The sequence below is a fragment of the Scyliorhinus canicula genome, chromosome 7 (genome assembly GCF_902713615.1).
Source record: "Scyliorhinus canicula chromosome 7, sScyCan1.1, whole genome shotgun sequence".
Lineage (NCBI taxonomy): Eukaryota > Metazoa > Chordata > Chondrichthyes > Carcharhiniformes > Scyliorhinidae > Scyliorhinus > Scyliorhinus canicula.
The window spans coordinates 145,025,980-145,049,036 of record NC_052152.1 but is presented as its reverse complement, the minus strand read 5'-3'; the positions used below and the strand labels follow the sequence as shown (position 1 = coordinate 145,049,036).

The window sequence follows — 23,057 nt, the reverse complement described above, 5'->3', positions numbered from 1 at the left end:
ATTGTGTTCACCCTGGACCTCAATCTGAAAGCCTAATTAGAAAAATATATTATTGCAGATTATTATTCTAACTACTGCCAGTGATGTCGGGTTGGATGATATACTGTGTTCCAAATTCCTTTAAGCTGGTTAAATCATCTAATGAAGTAGCAGAGGGACATCTGATATAAGCATTTGTTAAACATTAATTTATATCTACTCAAAGCAATTTTCATGTGACAAATTCTTTAAATTCTGCTCATCTGGTTGTACTTTTGAAGGGATCTGAGGGAAATATAAGTGCAAAGTTCCCTCTGCACAGAGCATAGTTCTCCTCATATTCCTAGCATAGAGGACTCAAGGGTGGAGAATCCAGGTTCCATTATTCCAGTCCTGTCTCGAATTCATTCTCCCATCAGACCAAGCGCATTGCTTGCACTGAAATTAGAAAGTTGTTGCTAAAGGAAATATTTGTGCTTTCTCCACACTTGGCACAAAGTGAAAATCTCTTGCCAGAATTAGTTTACGCTCATTGTTGAGAATGCCATTTTGAGCAAAATTGGCAGTATTCATATTGAAAGGGTGTTCGCACTATGGATAAAGATTGAGATTGTGCCGACAGGTGCCTATGCACTTCCAACCTGCCCCAAACAAGTTCAGGAATTCAGAATCCATTAAAATTCCACAGCACACAGAAAAAAATGAGGATATACATGTTCGCTAGATCTGCAGAGCAATCGGGTTAGCTCAGAGTGCGAGATAGCTGGTTTGTGATGCAGAACAAGGCCAGCAGCACATTTTAATTGTCTTACCAGCTGAGAATTCTGAATTCGCCCTTTGTATACCCGAACAGGCGCCGGTATGTGGCGACTAGGGGCTTTTCACAGTAACTTCATTGCAGTGTTAATGTAAGCCAACTTGTGACAATAAAAGGGTATTTTATTTTATTTAATAGGCAGGACATTAGGGAAAAGGAGATGAATGCTGTGAACTCATTGCTTTTCAGTGATAAATTATATTGATCATTTGCATAATTGCAAATGGGCAGCACGGTTGCACAATGGGTAGCACTCTTGCTTCACAGCTCCAGGGTCCCAGGTTCGATTCCCGCTTGGGTCACTGTTTGTGTGGAGTCTGCATGTTCTCCCACAAGTCCCGAAAGACGTGTTGTTAGGTAATTTGGACATTCTAAATTTTCCCTCTGTGTACCCGAACAGGCATTGGAATGTGGCGACTAGGGGCTTTTCACAGTAATTTTATTGCAGTATTAATGTAAGCATAGTTGTGACAATAAATATTATTAAATTAATTATGAAGTAGTTTGCATGATGATATAACTTCAGAACCAAAATTGAGTAAAGCAGAGCGCTCAGAGAATAACAGTGAAATTTGTTTAAGTAGTTGGGAGGACATCTAAAATAATTCCGAGACTTGGAGGGAGCGAAATATACCTCCTGCTCAAATGAAACAAATAAGGGGGTGTACACACGTGGGGCATTATTCTCCGCTGCCCAGGCTGGGTGGGAGAATCGCGGGAGGGCCGCTCTGGACCCCCCGCGATTCTCCCACCCCCCCAAAATGGCGTGTCGCGTTTTGCGACACACCGCTCTGAGAATCGCGGGTCGCCGTTTTTCACGGGGACCCGCAATTCTCCGGCCTGGATGGGCCAAGCGGCCTGCCTTTCCCGACCTATTCACGCCGGCGGCAACCACACCTGGTCGCTGCCGGCGTGAACATGGCACCATGAGTTTGTGGCTTGTGGGGCGGAGAGGGGAGCGAGCACCACGGCCGTGCTCGGGAGGGGACTGGCCCGCGATCGGTGCCCACCGATCATCGGGCCGGCGTCTCCAAGGGACGCACTCTTTCCCCTCCACTGCCCCGCAAGATCAACCCGCCACGTCTTGCGGGGCAACGGAGGGGAAGACAGCAACCGCGCATGCGCGGGTTGGCGCCGGCCAACCTGTGCATGCGCAGCTGACGTCATTAGGCGCCGCCGGCCGCGTCATTTCCGGCGGCCGAGATTTACGGAACCCCCGGGAGGGGGGGGGGGGGGGGAGAGAGAACACTCTGGGTTTCACGACGGCGTCGGGCATTGCGGAGAATTCGCCTGTCATCTTTGCTTATGAAGTTGCATACTCGCTTAGACTTTGAACATTCAACGAGCATAAGCCCTGAGACCTGTAGTTAGAGGTTTCGATTATGAGAGGAAATCATGGACACTTGCTCCTTAGAGCATCAGAGAAACAGAACGACCGTGATGAACACTTCCCAGTCTTAACTCATATGGTAGATTAGATTTTAATTTTATTTCTTTTTTTTAATAAACTCAGAATACCCAATTATCATTTTCCAATTTAGGGGCAATTTAGCATGGCCAATCCACCTACCCTGTACCTCTTTGGGTTGTTGGAGGTTGAGACCCATGAACATACTAGGAGAATGTGCAAACTCCACACGGTCAGTGACCTGGGGCTGGGATTGAACCTGGGTCCTCAGAGCCATATGGCGGCAGTGCTAACCACTGCGCCACCGTGCCGTCCCTTAGGTTCTAATTATACTGCTGTTGCGATTCACGTCTTTTATGATCATTTGATTCACTACTTGCTTCACTAAATTTGCAGACAAAGATGTTAAAAGTTATGGAATATACCTTATGAGATGTACACAGAATCAATAAGGGAGCTGGTGGCTTCTAATAATTGTGTTCAGCAGGATCAAGTGTAAGAGATCATGAGGCTCTATTATTATGAGCCAGCTGGTGTCAGATATAGTGTGAGATGATTTTGACAGATTAGCAACATGTAGGAAGGCAGCTCAAGCAATTAGACAGACACATGAATTATTTTGTGGCACTTCAGAGCACCAGGTAAACTCTTGCACTGATTGGAAATTGTGTATCTTTACCCTGACTAACAGGAGAAGCAAGTGTTTGATCAATAGTGCAGCCCAGGCAATGTGAGTGTGTGCCAGTGCAATTGAGCAGAATACAGAGGGCAAGCAGAGAGATTTGTTTTGTTTTTAAATGTGATAAAGTGGGTGACAAAAACCAGCAAGTGATATTTTTCCCAAAGGTCGACGGGACTTGTAAAATGAGCAATATTGCAAAGTTTACTGATAATATCTCCCACTTAATATTCTTCTTTATCTGAATGAAGGTCTTGTGGGTTTATACCAGGCATTTGATAATGCCCGTTTTCTGCCTCGCTGATGTTGAAAGTTCTGTCAGCTATCTTTGGTTTCCCCAGGTCCAACTTGGAATAAATTATTCTGCTGCTGCATAATTCTGCACAAACATTTCAAAATTCCTAAAGAGCATCCTGAACATTTGTGAAAAATGTTGGCTAATCTGCAGATCATTATTGTACAAAATCAAGTAGTCTGTTGGAACTTTCTGTGTAGTTTTCAAATTAACTGTTTGTCTGCACAGCTATTCTTTTCAATCTTGATAGTGCAGTAACTGTGTACTGCACAATCAGTTTAGAATTAGTTTTAGCTTGGAGGGGCTAAAAGAATTGAGTTAACATGAATAAAGTGAAATGTGGTCAGAGCTCTTCCAGCAACAATTGAAGTTAAATTTGATAACTTTCTGGTAATCCTCAAATTTCAACCTTCACTTGGTACTCACCATGTTAGGGTGAAGCCAAAGTTTATGGAAGGCCAATATTTGGTCCTAAAAAAAATTTAGCACTGTCCCTTCAAAGGGAAGCCACTTTGTCAATGCAAGATTTATGTAGATCTGGAAGTAGTAAAACACTGGAGTATTGAGCTCAAATCACATTGTGATATTAGGCAATAAATCTATAAGCGCATCATAAGAAAGTTCCTTTGTTAGCTATCTTGATGCAAATCAGATAGAGGACTTTAGATAAATATATGGGAGACTTTCGTTTCTAATACCATGCTCACTTTTCAAGCTTTGCTGCTGAATTTTCCTGGTCCTGTGTTGTTGGGCTTGGAGCCGGGGAAGCTTGTAAAATAGAGGGGAGCCAAATTGGAACAGCTCCTCGATGTGTTCCTGCCAGCCAGTGTTAAGCTCCAATGGTAACTCAATAATAAGAACGAGGGAGCAAGTCTTTTACTTCTTAAACTCCAGGTTTATTGTGTTCAGTAATCACTTCAGCAATAAAAACAGTGCTACCGGTATCCACTTTATATTTTGATACAATTAGTTCAATCTATTAAACAATTAAAACCTCAATTCCAAAGTAAGTAAGAGGGAACATTAACTCTCTCCTAACACCATGGATGTTTTCCTAGGACAGCCTGAGAAGCAGATTGCTTAACTACTGCATAAAGTAGGGCTGGCAATCCATATACTTAAGGTCACAGTTGGGGAAATTCTGTGGCTCTGCTGGCATTTTCTAGTGATGGGGCAGTCCCCCAACCATGTGCGGAGACACCAGCTTCATGAAAATGGCCTTCCTGCACAAGCAGTGGGATCAATGGAGACAGAGGGCTGGATTCCCAATTCGAGAGACTATAAGTTTTCCTGCCAGAGTAGAATTGCTTGTGTTCTGCGCTGGACACGGCGGGGAACTTGCGGAATTACATTGAAATACCATTATCGGGCCATCATTTTTAACGGGCGGCCCAATACCGAGGCCCGGCATCTGGCCTCTCTCCCCCTCATAGTGCAAATCCTGCCCATCCCCCTGCTGCCAAGTAGGGGCATCCTTCCCCCACCACCATGGGAATGACGGGTCAACACATCACCCCCCCCCCCCACACGCACACACAGGACCCTCGCATGAGAATAACATGATGACACCCTTCTACAATGTCCCTCTATCAGGCCCCACCATCAGAAACCGCCAATCAGCCAACCCCCACCCCACCCCCCCCCCCCCCCATAAGAAACCCCTGCCTGAAAGCTGAAGAGAATTCCAGTCAGTAGGTTAAAAAATCCCTGCTTTTTCATTTACCATTTCTTAAATCTGCTGATTGACAGTTTTATTACCCCAGAGACAGCTGCTTAATGGTTTGTTCATTGATCTTTCCCATTATGCTTGAATACATCTCCATTAGCCTGCTTTGATGATAACCACAATGTTTATAAACAGTCTTGGTATGATTGATGGCCCCTCATCACATCAAAGGCAGCTAAGTGCCTCCTTCTGTGAAAAGGAGAGGGTGATCTGATAAAGAACCTCTGTTGGGGTCTATTAGGGTGGTCTCTGTTGAGGGGTCCCTGTTGGGTGTCTGATGGTGGGACAGAGGGTTGGGTGGGCAGGGTTTGGAGTGTGGGGGGAAGGTAGATGCCCAAGGAACTTTGGTGGGGCCTCTACATTACATCCGTAGCATCTTAACCCACCGTGACCCACCGCGCCAGGGCCATCCTTGGAAATATTTTCACAAATCCACACCCACTTGAATTCCGGCCAAGAGGAGTGGAGAATCAGGCTTCTGGCCCATTAATTGGATGCAAGAGGGTTTAAGTGACCCATTTTCATCCTCCCACTGGCGCAGGGTGTGTAGCTTGCCACAGCTGCTGGTGGGGAACTAGAGCATCGCAACAGAATCAGGGTTTTTAGCCTTATGTTCGAATTCCTGCTCGATTGGGATAGCCAATCCTGGCGGTGGATGGCGGAGAATCCACCCAGAGGCTCTGTGCCCACAAAACGCAGCCACCATCAGGATGCCTCTGAGGTCCGGATGCTTTTGCCAGATCTGAGGGGCCTGATGGCTTACCTCTCTCAAACTTTTAGATCTTTGCCTTTGAGTGTGCCCCATTTTGAGGCCCCGTTGCATTCTTCTGTGATTGGACAGGCAGCATAGGGAGCTACCCGCTGCCCTTCTTGGGTTGGCACGAATGGAGGTGACTAATTTGGAGCTTGCCTCAGGGAAGAATCTTCGCCCAATCTCCCTCCCTACAAATGTGGGCTGGAGATCTTTGATTTGTCTGGACAATGGGGTCGTGAAGCCTGTAAGACAATTCTACTCTTTCAGTAAATAAAGTAAAAATGAAATGTGTGCATTATAATCTGCTCTTTTGCCATTGGGCAGCACGGTAGCATAGTGGTTAGCACAGTTGCTTCACAGCTCCAGGGTCCCGGGTTCGATTCCCGGCTGGGTCACTGTCAGTGCGGAGTTTGCACGGTCTCCCCATATCTGCGTGGGATTCCTCCGGGTGCTCCGGTTTCCTCCCACAGTCCAAAGATGTGCGGGTTAGGTGGATTGACCATGCTAAATTGCCCTTATTGGACAAATATTGCTAAAGTCTGCATCAGCTATTTTGGGTGGTCCCAGCAGTTGTTCAGACTTCCTTCACAGTCTGGGTTACCTGCTGTCACGAATTTCAGTCTCTGTTTTACAATCGGGCTTAAGTTTGATTCTTCACACATTATGAAACCTATGTGTTGCCAGAATCAGTTTTGGCAAAGACATCCTGAGTGAATATATCAATAGGGTCACTCAGTTGTGAAAGTCTGAACTTTGGGGAAAGTTACTGACTGCCATGAGATAATTTGTATTTCTAGTTCACTTATTAAAAAAAAGTTGAAAGCAAGAGCAGTGTTCTTCAAACTTTCTTCCGGGGACCCATTTTTATCAGCCGGTCAACCTTCGGGACCCAGCCCGGCCGACCTTTGCAACCCACGCCGGCCAACCTTCGCGACACGCGCCGACCGAACTGCGCGACCCACAAAATGGAGGAAATGGTTTTGGTTCCTTTTGACTCTTGTACACACTCCTCCAATGGAACCTGTTGGATGAAGGTGAAGCCTTCCGGTGTCGGAAAGTATGGAGTCTCCATCTGTCCAAAGTTCTGCATTTTTTTTCCTGTAAAATTTTATCAAATAAACCCCTCCCCGAACTTGTAAAAGAAAATAAAATGAATAAAATAAATGAATAAAACCCGGCCAACGTGTAAAAAAATGGATAAAATAAATGAAAAAAAAAAATTAAATGAATAAAATAAATGAAAAACCTCCTGAATTTGTAAAACAAAAATCTGCGACCGTTTAAAAAAATAGCGTGCACGCATGCGCAATGCAGCCAAATTTATTTTACATGTTCGCGGCCATGTACCATTACAGGTACAGCTGGCGTTATTAAAAGCTGGCTGCTGTGCGGGGATTTGCGTGATCGGGAGCGCCGCGAAGGACGGCTCCGTGACCCTCCCGACACGCGCTCGCGACCCACCCGCGGGTCACGCCCCCGACTTTGAAGAACACTGAGCTAGAGGATGATCTCTAATGACCATCACAACAAAACAGTGAGAAGCATCTAAAAGAACAAAATGACATTAAAATAGCGAAAAAGGCATAGTAAAGTTTAAGAAAATTCACTTAAAAAGGATATTTTAAATGGAATGTGTTTGGACACCCTGGGCAAGTGCACAGTCAATTCCAGCCCCACTTGTTCCGGAATAACAACACAAATGAATTAACCAATAATTGTGATAGAAATACCCCAAATCTTTGGCCCCTGGTTGCCCAATAATTACAGTCACCAGGTTTGTAAGTTCAAACACAACTACTGTTTATTTAGAACAAGAATAATGAAGAAATACACAGCAGATACGGTTGTTTATGTATTAATATGTTCCTAATTCCATCTTCAACTTCCCCCCTCACCCTCTACACACACACACAAGACAGAAAAACAGATAGAGGTGAAAAAGGGAACAATAAACTTAAATGAAAGAGGGAAGAGTCTTTGCTTCAGATGATGGTTCCTAACATGCTTTCTTCACAAGTGCAGCCTTTGTTTTGCAGTCCATACTGATTTTCTTGCGTTTTTAAATACACCATACTCACACCTTTCCTGGTGAGGTAGAAACTTTGTTTCCTCAAACCTTGCCTTCAGTTTGTGTTTAATCTTCCAGCTTCTGTAGCGCAGAAAAGGTAGTACTCACATGAATCAGGCCTTCTGGAGAAAGACAGTTGATTTATACCAGCTTTTCTGGGTAGCGTTAACAGATTCTGAACTTTGCCTGCACAGCCTGTAATAGTTCTCCTGTAAATAGATTCACCCAGGCTCTCTGTCTGCTCAGAAACACAGCGTTTCTGGAGAAAAATGGAGAGGAGAGTGAGTGGGAGTTCGCTCTAGGCTGCTGGGAGTCAAACTGAATCTGAACTGGAAACCGAGGACTCTGGAAAACATTCCAGGAGAATCTGATCTAATCACCACCTGTTACCAGGCAGAACACAGCCTTTTGGGCCAATTGATTGACCACCAGCCAAATTAATCAAACTGAGTCCCAGCCAATCTCTGTCATTGATGCCGGTCACTATGGCCTCCTGTTCAAACCAGCACAGGCTTCTGCTTAAATTAAAGGCACAGGCCACTGATTCTGTCTTTTTGAATTAAAGATACAGCTGCCTTAAAGACATGTGTCCATAAATCATCCATAAATCTCAAATGTAACAGCAAAATAAAAAAAAGGAGAAATAAGGGAATAAACAAGAAGGACTCTCACAAATGGAGAATGCCATTCATAAACAGGCCACTTTTCCCTCTTTCCTCTTTTATTTTACAGCTACCAGTGTGGGTAGAACTTATATTTAATGTTTGTCTATTTTATGTGGGTGCAGATGCTGACTGGTTTACTGTGGTTTCAGCATTCCCTATTCCTATTTCCAATTTGCAGCATTTGTATTTTTTTATTGTTTTACCTGCACCTGTATTAAGAGAGTTCCCAGTGTACCCTTTCAAAGTAATAAGAAGCAGGATTAATTGACTGCCTCTGTAATTTGGGGGTAATTGTTTTTTAAAAAGCTGAAAATGGGGTGCTGAAAATCATTGGAGATACTTGACAACTCAAGGTGGCTGAATCAACAATACATTCGCCTGTTTTTCCGAGAAACTATTCAATTTTGTGTTAATTCACACCACCTGTTCTCTCGAGTTCAGTTTTAAGTCGTCAATATAAAGTATAGATGAGCGTAAATTACCCAAATATTTTTTTAAATAACTTTAGAGTACCCAATTTTTTTTTTCCAATTCAGGGCAATTGGAAAATTGTCCAATTCACCTAACCTGCACATCTTTGGGTTGTGGGGGTGAAAACCACGCAGACACAGAGAGGATGTGCAAATTCCACACGGACAGTGACCCAGGGCCCAGATTCGAACCCGAGTCCTCAGCGCTGCAGTCCCAGTGCTAACCACTGCGCCGCGTGCCACCCCTAAATCACCCAAATAGTGAGAATAATGACAAATCAAATGCTTCTGACCTTATCATCATTGTGAAGTGCTCAATTTATGAAAGATACTTGATTTGTAATATGATTTACACTGAGTTGAAATGAATTTTAAATGTCACCGTGTGTTCGTAGAATTTGACTTGTGCAGTGACCTCATATAAAATTATTTCAAACTGGTGATAAATGATTTAAGATTACATCCAAAAACTAAATTTCTCTTTATCATGACCAATAGGAACTCATAGCCAAGAGGCACTGGAAAAAAAATGGAAAAGATTTACAAGAACAACACAGAGGTTATAACAGGCTGGGATTATTTTCTACAGAAAAATAACAAGGCTGAAGGGTGACCTATTAGGAATTTGCAACGATAGTTGGTAAAAATATATCACCACTTGTGCGGGAGTGCAAAGCTCAGGACCATAAATTCAACTAATAAATCCAACTAAAAAAAAAATAAGGAGGATCTTCTTTACCCAAAGAGAAGTTAGAATGTGGAGGTTGTACCTCATGGAGTTGCCACAGTAAACAGTATAAATGCCTTCAGATAAGAACATAAGGGAGAAAGGAATAGAAAGGATATGCAAAGGGAGGTAGATAAAGTAGTTTGTGAAAAGGTTGATGTGGAGCATCAACACAAACAAAAGCCAGTTGGACAGTATGGGCCATTGCTGTGTTTTTGTGTCATATTAACATAATAAGGCAGAAAACGCATAATATCGTTAAATCCTTCTTGCTTTGACAGTTTGAAATAAATTGTTCTAGCTGTGGTTGAGCGGAGACATTAAACTGACAAGTCTCAGCCAGTGGTTGTACACAGGACACATTACACAAACAGAAAACAGTCAATCGATTCCTAGTGGGAAATGTCCTCATTAACTAAATATATGGTTTTAATCTTCCAATTTGTTCTTCGCTCCCTTAAAAACAAGCCCATTACCTTTAAATAAATGTTGCGAACATCCACTTGCACTAATTCCTTACTTGGGTATACTTGCGGAACTTGAGGCTGCAGCATAAACAGGTGATACATCAAATGGAAAGTTGTTTTTTGAGTTCCCAATTCATTTTTTCCAATGAAGGGGCAATTTAGTGTGGTTAATCCACCTAGCCTGCACATCTTTGGGTTGGTGGGGGTTGAACCCACGTAAACACGGGGAGAATATGCAAACTCCACATAGTCAATGACCCAGAGCCGGGATTGAACCTGGGACCTCAGCGCTGTGAGGCAGCAAGGCTAACCCACTGCGCCACCGTGCTACCCTAAAAGGAAAGTTGAATAAGGGATATATAACAGACAATCCAAGATTGCCGGACCAAAGTTCCAGCCATTGTTTACATAATAAATGAGTAAATTAAGATAGCACAATGACCACTGTTGTAGTAAAAGTCTGACACATTCATACATGAATGGTGTAAACAGTATTCAGGCTCTTGTGCTTCTCAGTACTTGAATTAGGAAGTGGACTAACTGCATGGCACACTTCAAAATCAACTCTTATGTTGTTCTGATATCACTACTCATGATGTCTGCGTTTTTACAGCATCAGTCGCAAAAAAGTTAACTCGCCAGCACAGTGGTTAGCACAGTTGCTTCACAGCTCCAGGGTCCCAGGTTCGATTCCCGGCTGGGTCACCATCTGTGCGGAGTCTGCAGGTTCTCCTTGTGCCTGAGTGGGTTTCCTCCAGGTGCTCCGCTTTCGTCCCACAGTCCAAAGATGTGCAGGTTAGGTGGATTGGCCATGCTAAATTGCTCTTAGTGTCCAAAATGTTAGGGGGGCTTAACTGGGTTACAGGTGTGGTCTTAACTGGGATGCTATTTACAAGGGCCTGTGCAGACTCGATGGGCTGAATGGCCTCCTTCTGCACTGTAAATTTTATGATTAACAGATCCAAGACTCCAGGAAAACTCGAATAATTAATGATGCCACATGTTACGTATCCAGAACTGACAGCACAACCAAAGATTACCAACTCTATCCTCTAATTCACTGAACATTCATGGCTGTAACCCAGAGAAATGACCCTGTCTGAGAGGAAAATTTTGGTCTGAAGCAGCAATCTGACACTAGATAATGTTTTAGCAACATTTAATTTAGTGCGTGTGTTGGAAAAATACGTTTATCCAATAATCGGATAACATGGAAAAGTGAGAGGTTACCAATTACAGAATTCTGCCGCATATAAAAGGGCTTTTGTGGTGCTGTGTCTGTGCCAGCTCTTTGAACAGAGTGAAGAACAGACTGCACCCAGTAGCGGTCCCCTGCCTTCTCCCTGTAACCTTGCACATTCTTCCTTTTCAGATAATGATCCTCTTCCCTATTGAATGCCTTGATTGAACCTACCTCCATCCCAGCATCAGGCAATGTGTTCAATGCATTCCAGATCTAAACCACTTGTTGCATGTAAACAATTCTGCTTATGTCTCCATTGCCACTTTTGTCAATTATCTTCAATGATTGCACTGGCATTTTCAGCCATTTCACGAGTGGAAACAGTTTCTCTCTGTCCACTCTGCCCAGACCTGTCATGATTTTGAATACCTCTCAAATGTCCCCCCAAACATCCCATCTCTTCCAAGAGTTCTACATAACTGAAGTTCCTCATTTGTGGGACCATTGTCATGATACTTTCCTGCACCCTCACTAATACACTCCCATCTTTCCTAAAGTGTGTACCTCAGAACTGGATGCAATTCAGTTCACGAGTTGAGGCTGAACCACTGTTTTATACAAGTTGGGCAGAACCTTCCTGCTCTTGTATCCTATAGTCATTAACAAAGCCGAGGATGCCGAATGCTATATTAACCCTGTCCTGCCATCTTCAATGTGTTATGCATGTATAGACCTATGTCCCTTTACTTCTGCACTCCCCAGCTGATTAAAATGTCTCTTTTTTCAGTCCAATTATATGTTAGCACTGCCAGGATGCTGTGGTTCCAGGATACCATGGAACTACCCTGCCATGTCCTCAACCACTCGAGGGCTATAATGTTCTCAGAGCCCCCAGTGTGAAGACCAGTAGTGATCCCTGCACGTTGCACCGGTGTGAGGGGGAATATCGGGACCTGGGAGAACTTGGTGTCAAATAGCCCCAACATACTTAAATTATGATTTAAATATGCAAATCTGGTTCACACCCAGCGAGGGCATGAACCAGATTATGTCAGCTTCAGCAGACCAAGCGCCCATTGTTCGGCGCAAATCCTGGGGTGAATATTCCGCCGGTGGGAATCTCCATTCCGCCGGAAGTGCACCCCCTCCTGTAGATTTCCCGGCAGTGTGGGATGACTACAATGGGAAATCCCATTGGCTAGCAGTGGGAATGGAGAATCCCCGATTCAAGTGATGGTACGCCAATGAGAAACACATGGCTGGGGAGGTGGAGAATTCACTCCGCTGTTTTGGGGCTCTGCTGGCTGTTTTCGCGGCACAGCGGGATTTTTGCCACGCGCAGCCTGCGAATCGCACCCAACATTCAATGATGGCATGACTGTCACACACACTTTCCAAAACCCCTCTTTCCACATCCCCAATTCACTTTCTCAAAGCTGTCCTGGCTTACAGTTTCATTGCATCCCTCAAATCTCAGCCGACACGTTTCAAAAAATACTTTTCTTTCTTCCAAGTGTGAAGGATTACAAGCTTAAACAACTGATGGGTAGCAATGTTCTCCTGATCATTCTTACCAGTTCTGATCAAAGGCCATTAACCCGAAATGTTAACTTTGTTCCCCATCCATAGATGTTGCCTAACTGGCTGAATATTTCCGGCATTTTATGTTTTTATTTCAGATTTTCAGCATCCAACTTTCATTCCAGATTCCTCGGTTCAGACAAATCAGTCTCTTGGGGTTGGGGAGGCCTCCATTTGTTTGGTTGGGTTGCATAGCTCCATGTGAAGTGATTTTGAGAGAGTTTAACCCCAGTTCCATGCCCTATTACTGTTTATAAATGGGGTTGAATTGAGACATGAACCTCTAGACATATTTATACTCATTTTAAGGATGGCTGTTCGTCACATAGAAAATGTTAGCTCGATTGGAGTGGATAGTTCCTCTGAGGGTGATGTTGATCTATATTTTTGAAACAAAGGGCAGCACGGTAGCATGGTGGTTAGCATAAATGCTTCACAGCTCCAGGGTCCCAGGTTCGATTCCCGGCTGGGTCACTGTCTGTGCGGAGTCTGCACATCCTCCCCGTGTGTGCGTGGGTTTCCTCCGGGTCCTCCGGTTTCCTCCCACAGTCCAAAGATGTGCGGGTTAGGTGGATTGGCCAGGCTAAATTGCCCTTAGTGTCCTAAAAAATAAGGTTAATGGGAGTTGTTGGGTTACTGGGTTAGGTATACGTGGGCTTGAGTAGGGTGATCATTGCTCGGCACAACATCGAGGGCCAAAGGGCCTGTTCTGTGCTGTACTGTTATTAAAAAAAAGAATAAGGAGCTTTTTTCTGCATATGTATGCATTTTCCCAATACCCTTGTATTTTTAAATCCTTACGAGTCTCCACGATTCCCTCACCATGATGTTGGTACATTTGGTGTCTATTTTGATTATTCACTTCTATCTGAAACTTTTCCAAGTCTGTCCAGGTCACTCTTTCCTCTGTTTTACCATTATTCCCAAAGTCTTCATGCCTATATTTATCCCTGGCATCATCAAATTTGTCCAGGTCCCACTGAAAACATTAATCTTTAATGTCTGCACTTTGGGCGCGATTCTCCCATATGGGGAGAAATCGTAAGGCTGGCGTCAAATCCGGGCGGGATTGACGCCAGCCCCCCCCTTCCCGACCGGGGACCGATTCTGGTCCCCAGTCGGGGCTAGCATGCCGACGCCGTAAACTCCGGCATCGCGGGCTTAACGAATTTCGTTAAGCCCGCTTGCCGGAGTTAGCGCCGGCTGACGCGTCATATGACGTCAGCCGCGCATGCGCGGATTGGAAGACTCCAACCCGCGCATATGCGGATGACGTCATCGCGCATTTGCGTGAAACCGGCGCATGCGCGGGCCGGGATGCCCCTCAGCCGCCCCGCGAAGTGATACAGCGGGGCGGCGGAGGGACATAGAGTGCGCGGGCATCGGGCCTGCTGCCCGCAATCGGTGCCCACCGATTGCGGGCCCATGGCACCCTTGGCATGGCCGTGGTACTGCCGTGCCAATCGGTGCCATGGTTTTAAAAATCGAGAGTTTACGGCCGTTTTTACGAACGGCCAGACCAGGTGTGTTTGCCGTTCGTAAAAACAGCCGTAAAGGGCTGGGAACTCGGCCCATCGATCAGCTGAGAATCGCTGCCGGCCGTAAAAAAACGGCAGCAGCGATTCGTATCGGGAGTCGGGCGTGGGGGGGGGGGGGGGAAGAATAGCGGGGAGGGCGTCGGAACAGCGTGGCCGTAAAATTTTACGAGCCACGCTATTCTCCGCACCGTCGGGAGTGCGGAGAATCGCGCCCTTAGTGTTGCATTCTGCTGCACCAGAATGACTCGAGCGGACACTTTAAACATACAGATTTGAAAATTGGACCAGCATCAAATTTAATCTTTGTTGTAGTTTAGCGCTGTGCCAACTTCATCTATGGAGGTAAAATTTGAGTGAATCCATCCTGATTCCAGACGAAAACCTACACCACTTCATGAACAGCTCCTAGAACATTGAGCGCCCACATGACAACAAAGAATAATCCACACCAGAATATGGAAAATCCAGACAATCATGTGAAGTACCAAAGTACATGTCAAATCCACATCAGATCATGGAGTAACCGCACAAGCAAGGGCAAATTGCACAAATGAACTTTTTCTGAGTCTCAAAATAAATATTTTATTTTTAAAGGAACATTAAAAAAGGCATGGAAAGTAATTTGGGATTTATTTTTCAATATCCAGTTTGGTTAACTTGGACGGTCTGCCTTTGTTTGATCAATATAAATTGTGGTCAATGTTTTTTAAGTCAGTAGCAATGTTAACTGTTTGCCCGTATCACACTTTTGCTCAATTTGTCATTCAGCTGACTGAGCTCTTGCATTAAAAATGATCAAGACAACAACAGCACCAAAAGAAATCTAATCTGAAATTGAGTTTTTTTTTTGACAAAGTATTTCAGGATTATTAGGCTATGAACATAAACTGAAGGCTGCCTGCCTCCCAGGATGATAGGTGGTTCTGGGACAAGAATCTTGTTGTTCCCTTTTAAGATGAGTTTGTTTGAAGCTTGGGTACAGACAGCTTGATCCATCCTGTATATTTTTATGTTTAAGATGACAACCTGACTAACTGGAATCTTTCTCAACATGCTTTATAAGGATTAGGTTAAATTGTATCTGTATTCTGTTCGGAATCAAGGTAATTTGAAGAGGCTAGGGAGGATAAGGAACAAAGAAAGTACATATCTTGCTTTATGAAAAATGTCTGTAACTAATGCCCATACAATGAATTAATTTGTGCTGCAGAGACTGTTATAAAGCAAAACAGCAGCTATTTTGCCCACAGTGAATTTTACAAAACAAAAAACTGTTAATAGGCAGCATATTTTACCATGCAACTGGGAAAGCTACCTGCTTTAATTCAAATAGTGTAACGGGATCTTGACAATTCTCCAGAACCATTAGGCATGGCCAACATGGATGCTTCACGGGTTTAAGGTCTCATTTGAAGGATGGTGACTGCAGAAGGGTGTAGATAACCGTGAGAGAGACTTGGGGGCGATGTAAAGTAAAAGGTTAACATCAGAAGCAAATGATGCTGAGGGCACTGTACTTACCTCTATGGCCTTTGTGAGGGGTTGTCTTCACCTGGTCTCCTTTAGTCCAGACCAGTTGTAAAGCTTCTGGGTGGAGGGGATCCCAAACGTGAGGGGACTCAGTGGGAACACTCGCTAATGAGATGGTAATGGGCTTCCCATCCGGTCTGGGCAGTTACCCCATCATTACATCAGTGGCGGGGACAATGTGAATGGGAAATGCCACCGGCGTGTAAGTCATTTGGAGACTCCCATTGCATCCTCCACCTTCATCTGCTCTCGAGCCGGCTGAAAAAAGGCAGAGGAGAATCCCGGCCCTTATGATTGAGTAACAGAGAGCTGGAGGGTGATTGAGTTCCAACATCATGCAGAAATCCCAATATTTATATAGAAGCTGTAAATAAAGAGTAATGGTTTCACCAAATTACAGTCTTGAGCAGATTACTTTGGGAGAGTAAGCACACACCAAAGCATCCCATTTGGACCCCAACCACAGGGCAAAATAGAACTTCAACAGTGGAAAGTCAAAGTAAATAATTTGACCAATTCTTGGGAGCGTTAGTGTTTAAAAGACAAAACTCAATAAGCACAATGGATGACTGGCCTTTCTGATCCACCTTACTCAGAAAATGATTATTAATCAGGCTCAAGTTTTGGACAGTCTACTATTTAATGAAAAGAAGTTGCCCTTTAAACACCCATTTGGCTGAGGTGCTTCAGCAGGCTTGTTAGTACATTCTCTAAGTCCTTGCTGGCGTCATCCTGGAAATTTGCCATCAAGCAGAGGTAAATAAATCAACCTGCAAGATAATGCTTTTCCCTTTGTGGTTTCAGTGATTAAGTCTGCCTTGGAAGCACACTGATCACGCCTAGTGATCGGAGTTGCAACCTTGGTTTTTGGTGGGGCAAGGCCTGGTCATTGAATTGAATAAAGCACTAACTATGCCCTCGATAATGCGGGCGGTATGGTCTCAAAGCTGCCTGGTGACAGAGGCAAAAAGGGAACAATGCCCCAGAGCAAGCTTGTTTAGCTGCGCAATTCCTAGCGCTCGCAGCGATGAGAAACAGATGATATAAAAGGCTTCTCGAGTTAGATAAAGGGCTTCAGCGGGGAGCGTGTGGCAGAGGGTGCACATGGCCCCGCTTTGTGCACTGAGGAGCTTCGCTCGCTGGAACTCCTCAGTATCTCAAAGGCATCTGACGTGACCCTCTCGAAGCCGCAATGCACTCCACCACCCCCACTCTGCAACACCCTCGCAGGAGACTCCGGCCTGATCGCAGCACACAAAAATGCCAGATAAATGAGAAAGAAAATCCAAAGGAAAAGGGGGAAAAATAACTGTTGTGGGAAAGGAAAATAAGAAGCCAGATTTATTTACAATTGTTCGACAATAATTTATTTGTGAGGCAATAGTTTTCTTTCATAAAAGCTGACAGTTATTAGCTGGTGGGAGAGAATGTTTCCATCTTTTTGAACAGTTATAGAATAAGCACTCAGTAATATCTTTTGTGCTAAGAGTCTAATTCATTTTCTGAATTCAATAAAATTCTGCCTTTTTCCTTTCAGGTCCGACACCTTCAGAAAAATATGGAACTAAAGTCCAGTTTCCGCTGTCGGATTCATTGGATAATGCCAAATGGAATGCTTCTATGGTACATAGTGATGGGAAACAACTCTCCATGTCCATATGCTCACCTGCCAATGCCAAGATCGGGCACCAGGCTTTAAAACTGCTGTGCACAACACAAGGTCAATCTACATTGCTTACCCTCGGAGAATTCATCTTGCTCTTCAATCCATGGTGCCCAGGTAGAAAGATTTTTTAAATGGATTGCATCATTAAATCTGTGTGATAACATAACAGCCCGGAAGATATGGGCAACACATGTGGCCTTGCTTATATCTTGAGATCAAATAAAAGACTGGAAATTCACATGTGTCAAATTATAATGGGGTCGTGTATCACAGTTAAATATTTTTGTTTAAACAGTTTTGAACAATTAAATTATTAATCAATAGTTATTTCAGAGTTTATTTATGATATTTATTTAAGTTAAAAAGGAACCATGGGTGGATAAATATTTTTGTTCCTTCTTCAATTATCCTGGGTTGGTATGAAATACATTTAGAATCAACAGTGCTATGCCCCTAATATAGTGTTAAATTCCACCCACTCTACCTCAGAAGTATAATTCAGATGCAAACTAAGAACTGGGATCCCTACTGTACATTTGCTCTCACAAGATCATGATGTGGAGATGCCGGCGTTGGACTGGGGTGAGCACAGTAAGAAGTCTTACAACACCAGGTTAAAGTCCAACATGTTTGTTTCAAACACGAGCTTTCGAAGCACTGCTCCTTCCTTAGGTGATTCACCTGAGGAAGGAGCAGTGCTCCGAAAGCTAGTGTTTGAAACAAACATTTTGGTCTTTAACCTGGTGTTGTAAGACTTCTTACTGTGCTCACAAGATCAAACATCCTCCAAATCTCTTCAATTTGAGGTTCTCAATTTGAGCAGAATTATGAAGTTTTGGATTAAGGGCTTGACCTGCGGCAAATTTGCTTCAGATTATTACACACAGTAACTTCACAACCAACATCCCAATTTACCTCCTACCAATCTCTACTGGGTCAAAATTGAGAGAACGGGCAGTGTTTAAAACCCCCAAGTAGCTGAGCTCCAAGATATCCCCCATCAGTGTGAGGGTGTTTGATTAACATCAATGGGTGATCAATGGATGCTGTGATTAAATTAAATTATGTCAGTAATGTTGGCAGTTGTTATAATGCTGTTAGCTGTTGTTGTTACCTTGCCAACTGCTTGGCAATATTGTACATGCAAATCTTCCAGGTCAGTTTAGCCAGGGCACCCCTCACAGGATCGATTCAATATGTCTCAAATGGATATTTGAGACATATTGAATTAGATTGAATACCATACATTGGTATTGACACACAGCTTAGAAAAGTTTCTCATCTTTCCATCTGTTTCATATTGTATTCTAAAGACACAAATTACAATAACGGCGAATATTTGTAAGACAGCTGACCGCTTTGAGATTTTTTTAAATTGCAGGTGATGTCGTCTTCTTAGACGATGAGAATCAACGCAGAGAATATGTACTCAATGATCAGGGCTTGATCTATCAGGGTTCGAAAAAATCTATTACCTGCATGGCTTGGAACTTTGGGCAGGTACTGAAGAATCTAAACTTATTTTGTCAGTGGAACAAAAAAAGTAACAATTAAGCACGAGGAATGGGCAGAGAAAATGTAATAATTTATCAATTCTGTTGTTGCTGTGTACTTCCTTTACCCTCACTATATATTCAGAGCAACATACTGCTGATAAGGTCAAGAGGTGTTCAAAATCATGAGGGCATTTAGAGTGAACAAGTGACACTGTTTGCAATGAGGTGTCAGTAACCAGAGGGCACAGATTGAAGATTGATTCAGATGTCAGATCAGGAGATTTTCTTTATGTACTGTTTTGGAATGAACTGTCCAAAGAGTGGTGGAATCAGATTCAATAACTTTTAAGAGGGAAATGAATATATACTTGATGGGGAGAACATTTCAGCTATGGGGAAAGAGCAAGGGAGTGTAACTAATTGGATTGTTGAATTGCCTCCTTTCATTCTGCAATTACGTGATACTTTGTTTATTTTTTTTAAAAAATAATTCATGGGATGTGGGCTTCGCTGGCAGCATTTACTGCCCTGAGGGCATTTAAGAGTCACCCACATTTCTCTGGATCTGGAGTCACAAGTAGGCCAGACCAGGTAAAGACACCAGATTTCCTTCTCTAAAGGGCATTAGTGAACCAGGTGGAAACATGCAGAGGCTATACAGCATGCTGGCTGCAGCTTTTAACGACAATGATTTCATGATCATTATTCGACTTTAATTTCAGATTCTTTTTATCGGGTTCAAATTTCACTAGCTGCCATTGTGGGACTCAATCCCTGGGTCCCGAGAGAATTACCGTGTCTCTTGATTACTAGTCCAGTGACAATGCCACTAAGCCACTGCCTCCCTCTGTGTCAATGTTTACTAGTGGCTCCTCATAAATCATGTACACCTAGTCAATGCACTTTGACTTACTGAGACTTCTTCCCTAAGTCCTGGTGATATCCTGTACTGTTGACTTTAACCATCATGTATTTGAAAGAAGATGCATCCAAATGGCTCAAAACTGAGATTTTGTGTGGGTAAGGGATATGGAGCAAGGACAATATGGAATTGAGATTTAGATCAGCTATCATCTCATTAAATGTTGGAATTGACTCAGGGGTCTGAATCGTCTACTCATGTTCCAGTGGCCGCAAAATGTTTTGCTTGGATAGTGATTTGTGCAAACTGCACCAGAAAGATCAAGGGGCCAATTCTCCGCTTCAAGTACAAATTGGTTCAAATTTGCTTTGCAAATTAAGATGTGTCAAGTGCAAGTAGCATTTGATTTTCCCAGTCCTAGCTTATTTGTATAATGGTTCACAATGAGAGGGAAAATCTCTTAAATGGGCTTGGGGTTGTTGGAGAAGAAAACATTTTGCAAGTGAAATTTAAAGGGGTAACAGTTAACAAGGAGCCTACCAAGGGAAACAACAGCTCGGAAAACCTTTGAAGGTTGCTAAGTGGCCTCCCAACCTATTTGCAGTTGTTGCTGGCTGCAGGCAAGTGACAGAGCAGCCAAATCTCTGACCTCGCTCTCTCAAGGTTGCTGAACTGAAATTAATGTGACATGAAATGCTTATGGAGGTTGTTTGCTGTGCCACACTATAGCACCACCATCATAGAACAGTCCTACAGTATGTCAGAAAGGGGACACAGCTAATTTGTGTGCGTCTGCTAGCATTTATGTTCCTGGGCACATGCAGATGCCATGCTGCATGGTAGCTACAGCTGTCCTTGCAGCAGATCATGGAGCATAGCCTCTGCCCATCTGTTACAAGAACCTGGAGAAGGCATGCTTCCCTGGTCATTACCACATTACCACCTCTTCCCTGTGAATAGGGCTTGAAGAAGTATTTCAGTGGTATCTTGTACAAAGAGGCAACACTACTTCCTGAGGCCAAGTCACTGAATGTATTTAAGAAAAAAAAAGATAGCTTTCTAGACTCTAAAGGCATCAAGGAGTATGGGAAGAGAGTGGGAGTATGGCTTTGAGATAGAGGATCAGCACAATTACATTGAATGTCGGAACAAGCTCAATGGGCCGAATGGCCTACTCCTGCTCCGATTTTCTATGTTTCTAGCATCCTGCTATTACTTCCTTCACAAGGTGCTATGCAAAATTTAACAAAAAAAAGAACTATAGGTAGCATCTCTCACAGCTTTGGAATACCCAAAAACACTTCACAATCAATGAAGTATTTTCACTGTCGCAGTGTAAGGAACATACTGTGATAGGTTGCAAGAACCTTGCAGCATCAATGGTGAATCAAGCATTCAGATCTCAACAGTCCCCCTTTATGAAGAGAAGTACTGGCCAGCACAATGTATGCCACAGTGAGCTGTGTTACTCTTCCCTGTGAATAAATGGATGTGGGCAGGAGGCCACCTGGGCAGCCTGATCTACCTGGCATCCCTCTGCAGCTCTTATTCTTTATCCAGACATATCACCTTCAATGTCCCTACTGGCAAACCCAGTGGCACCAATTAGGATTGGGACAAAAACAAAAATAAAGATAATTGAGACAAATGCTTCTGAAAGAAAAGCCTCAAAATCAGGCAAGATTTTGACGGTGGGATCTAATTATTAAACTGGATGTGTATCCAACAATTGTTGATTATTAAACATTTACAAATTTCACAGCTTAAAATTGATGGATGCTATAAATTTTATTATTGATTTTTGCTTTCAGTTTGAAAACAAAGTTGTGGATATTTCTCTGGAACTGTTGAATAACAGCTTGAACTACCTGAAGAATCAGGATGAAGATACTTCTCAAAGGCATGATCCTGTTTATATAAGCAGGATTGTGTCAGCAATGGTAGGAACTGAAACCTAATGCCTTCTGCTTCCATGAATAATTTAACTATCTCTACAAGGAGGAATTTAACTGTTCTCTATATTTTTGTCTACTGTTATCAGTGTGACAAATGGCCATTGAATGGATTTTGCTGTGTTTTTTTCAGTTGTCCTAATTTGGTACGGTATTCAAAACTTTATTACTGTAATGACATTTATGTAAAAGACATTCATGAAAAGATTGAACTTGCAGATTCATTCTCAATGTTGTAGCTATAAGAAGGAAGCAGGTGCACATTATCTATATACAAGGGCTAGTGGTTTTGTAAGCGACTTAGTAAATAAGTATAAATTATTGATATGCAAATAGAGATGAGATGAAAGCTCCCCCAAAGCCTCATGACAACTAAGTGGCCCATTGGGTGTGCAAATGTCATTTCTCAAAACGAGTCGTCTTAGGTTTGTGTCCCTGGCTGAATTCATAAAACCAGATGGCGTGTGATAGGCAAGTGCACATCCCAGGAGAATAGATCAGGACAACATCAGCTCAGGCTGCTCTCAAGCATCCCTTCACACCAGGCTTGAGCGGAACAGTTGGGGTCTGGGAATAACTTGCATTGCCAGTCCACTGAAAAACATTCAAACAATTGAAGAAAGTCCAGAAACAATTCAGTCTTACAGATTATCTTAATGGAAGTGGTAAAGTTACTTGCCTGCAGAATGACTCTGCACATGCAGGTTTGGTTGATGCACATGATCTAATTTAAAATTACTCACTCTGCAAATGGCTGACAATCAAAATCCATTTCCTTTCAAAGTTGTGACCCAGTATCCTTCACAAATACTAATTCTCCTATCCTTGTTGTGGATGTGGCTGTCACTTACAACCAAAAGTCTGTTTTTCTATTTTATTTTAGAATGAGGCAAAACAAGCTGTGATCAGTGGATTGATTGTCAGTAATAACTGGCAAGATGTCCATGTAATCAGCATTTTGACCTGAGGAGTAATTGCCTCCTGTCAATACAGTCCAAGTGTAGCAAAATAACACTTTGGAATATTATGCTATATTTACTTCCTTTTCCTTGTTACCTGATTTATTATATATTACATATATATATTTGTAAATCTCTGCAGGTCTGGCAGCATCTGTAGGATGAGAAAAGTGCAAACATTTCAAGTCCAGATGAACCTTTGTCAAAGATGACTCTTGCCAGCTTTGACAAAGGG

At 43.2% G+C, this 23,057-nt stretch overlaps 1 protein-coding gene across 1 annotated transcript in view; it reads left to right on the top strand.

Moving 5' to 3' along the window:
- Window positions 1-23,057, top strand: part of LOC119969438 (protein-glutamine gamma-glutamyltransferase 2-like) — an 85,422-nt gene that overhangs the window by 1,631 nt on the left and 60,734 nt on the right. Inside the window, exons 3-5 of the mRNA XM_038803073.1 lie at window positions 17,425-17,667; window positions 18,935-19,053; window positions 21,723-21,851. Coding sequence (XP_038659001.1) covers window positions 17,425-17,667; window positions 18,935-19,053; window positions 21,723-21,851 — 491 coding nt within the window. The remainder of the gene's footprint in view (window positions 1-17,424; window positions 17,668-18,934; window positions 19,054-21,722; window positions 21,852-23,057) is intronic.